Below are 2,120 nucleotides of genomic sequence, written 5' to 3' on the forward strand. Positions count from 1 at the left end.
GGCTGACGCAGCCAAAGGGCAAGGACACTGTGTGAGCACTTAAACTGAGCCTGAGAAACATTCCTCCATTGCTGCAACATACAGCTCGCCTGCACGGAGAGCAAGAAGCTGCTTGGGCTCGACTGAGATCCGACAAGTGAAGGGAGGCGAAAGGAGAAGGGGTGGTCTCGGAGGGCAGGGAAGGCAACCAGCACCTCATCAGCACGAGCCCCACAGCACAGGGGAATTTGCAGAGCAACTTAAACTGAGCCTGAGAAACATTCCTCCATTGCTGCAACATACAGCTCGCCTGCACGGAGAGCAAGAAGCTGCTTGGGCTCGACTGAGATCCGACAAGTGAAGGGAGGCGAAAGGAGAAGGGGTGGTCTCGGAGGGCAGGGAAGGCAACCAGCACCTCATCAGCACGAGCCCCACAGCACAGGGGAATTTGCAGAGCAGAACCAAGGACTCACAAGCTGGGCCCTATGCCAAAGCGACCGCAGCAGCAGCGGCGATAAGGCTGAGACGGCCCAAGGAGCAGTACGAGAACCACCAAGCTCGGGTATGGATGTAACAGAACGGTGACTGAGGAGGGGGGAAGCGATTCGTGGTGGGCTGTTTATCTGGGGAGGGGGGTTGGGGAGAGAAAGGGGGGTGCAAGGCCAGCAAAAAGGTAGGTTTGGAAAAAGTGGGGAGTAAGGTATAAAATCAGGCAAAGAGCAAACAAGGGTGGATCTCCTGAGGGCAGGAGCGCAGACGCCTGCGGCAGCAGCAAGGCTAACCTGAGTCCCCCAAAGGGACCTGCACGGACACCCCCCCTGCCAGACCTGTCCGCCAGGCAGGGAGAGGAGGGGTGGGCGACACCCTAACGCCCCGCGATGCACGCTCACCTTCAGCGTGGCCAGCCCCATCCAGATGTAGCCGGTGTCGGTGAAGAGGGCCAGGCAGCGGTAGTTGAAGGACACAGCCATCTGCAGGTAGGCGCCGGCGGAGGGGCTCATGCCAGGGGGGGTCTGGGACAGGGAAAAGGAGAGGGTCGCATCCAGGGGGCACACTCTGGGGACACGGGATGTGCTGCACGCTGGCACCGATGCTGCGTAAGGGGCTGAGGACAGGTCAGAGCGGGGGTGCCCCTTCCCACCCTGCGCCTGCTCAACCCTCAGCCCTTTGCCCCCGGCCAGGATGGGACCAGATGTCCCTGCTGTGCAGGCCTGCCCGTGGGACAGCGGGGGAAAGGACCTGCCCGAGAGTGCTGGAGGCTGGAGAGCAGCTCCCGGGACAGAGGGGGGACAAGGGAAGGACCTGCCAGTGATGGGGGGGCTGCAGACACCCTGCTCCCCGCTGACACCCGCCGCGGCCCACTCACCACCACGGAGCAGGAGGTGTTGTCCAGGAGGTAGAGGTCCTGTCCGACTGCCAGCAGGACGATGGTGACCCTGTCCTGGGACAGCACGGCCCAGCAGGAGGGCGGCTTCTGCAGACCTGCCGGACACCAGCGTCAGGCCCCCGTGCCTGGCTGGAGCCGGGGGCAGCAGGGAAGGGACGCACCGGGAACCTCGGGCATCCTGCGCAGCTTCAGGTCGTCGATGTTGGTGGTCAGGGAGAAGCGGTGTGCCCCGGTGAGGATGGCCACGCCGGTGCCATACTCCGTGTGGAAGACCTTCGCGTCCAGCACATGGTTCTGCAGCACCTCCTGTGCCATGGAGAGAGAGAGCTGGGCCCAGGCAGGGGCAGCCGGGGCTTGGCACCGCACTGCCGCTGCTCTGGGAATGAAACTGCCCCGGGGAGGAGGGAGGAGCAAGCCCTGCCCTGTGCTGCGGGCAGGTGCCCCAGCTCAGACAGGCCTCACTCCTACAGTGAGGAGGGGATCAATCCAGCCCCAGAGCCATGGGGACGGCTGCCAGCCCATGCCTGAAGGCAGGCAGCCCTGCAGGGAGGCTGGGAGAGCCCCAGGCTCCCACTGCGCCCCACGCGGCTGGGGGAGAGCTCAGGGAGGCCTCACAGCATTTCACTTCTCCATGGCACAAACCCAACCCTGGGCATTTCTGGAGCTCCCCGTCCTGCCCCACTCACGTTGCCCATGCTGAAGTGGCGCTTGAACTCGCAGAAGAGGTTGTAGATGAGAACGGTGCCGTCCTCCT

General features: G+C 63.7%; 1 protein-coding gene across 1 annotated transcript in view; it reads right to left on the reverse strand.

The window, feature by feature from the left end:
* The window catches only part of VPS16 (VPS16 core subunit of CORVET and HOPS complexes), a 16,959-nt gene that overhangs the window by 11,149 nt on the left and 3,690 nt on the right, over window positions 1-2,120 (reverse strand). Inside the window, 4 exon segments of the mRNA XM_035903151.1 lie at window positions 870-992; window positions 1,346-1,461; window positions 1,528-1,672; window positions 2,053-2,118. Of these exon segments, the coding sequence (XP_035759044.1) occupies window positions 870-992; window positions 1,346-1,461; window positions 1,528-1,672; window positions 2,053-2,118 (450 nt within the window).

The sequence above is a fragment of the Egretta garzetta genome, unplaced genomic scaffold (assembly GCF_000687185.1).
Source record: "Egretta garzetta isolate BGI_Z169 unplaced genomic scaffold, ASM68718v1 scaffold501, whole genome shotgun sequence".
NCBI lineage: Eukaryota > Metazoa > Chordata > Aves > Pelecaniformes > Ardeidae > Egretta > Egretta garzetta.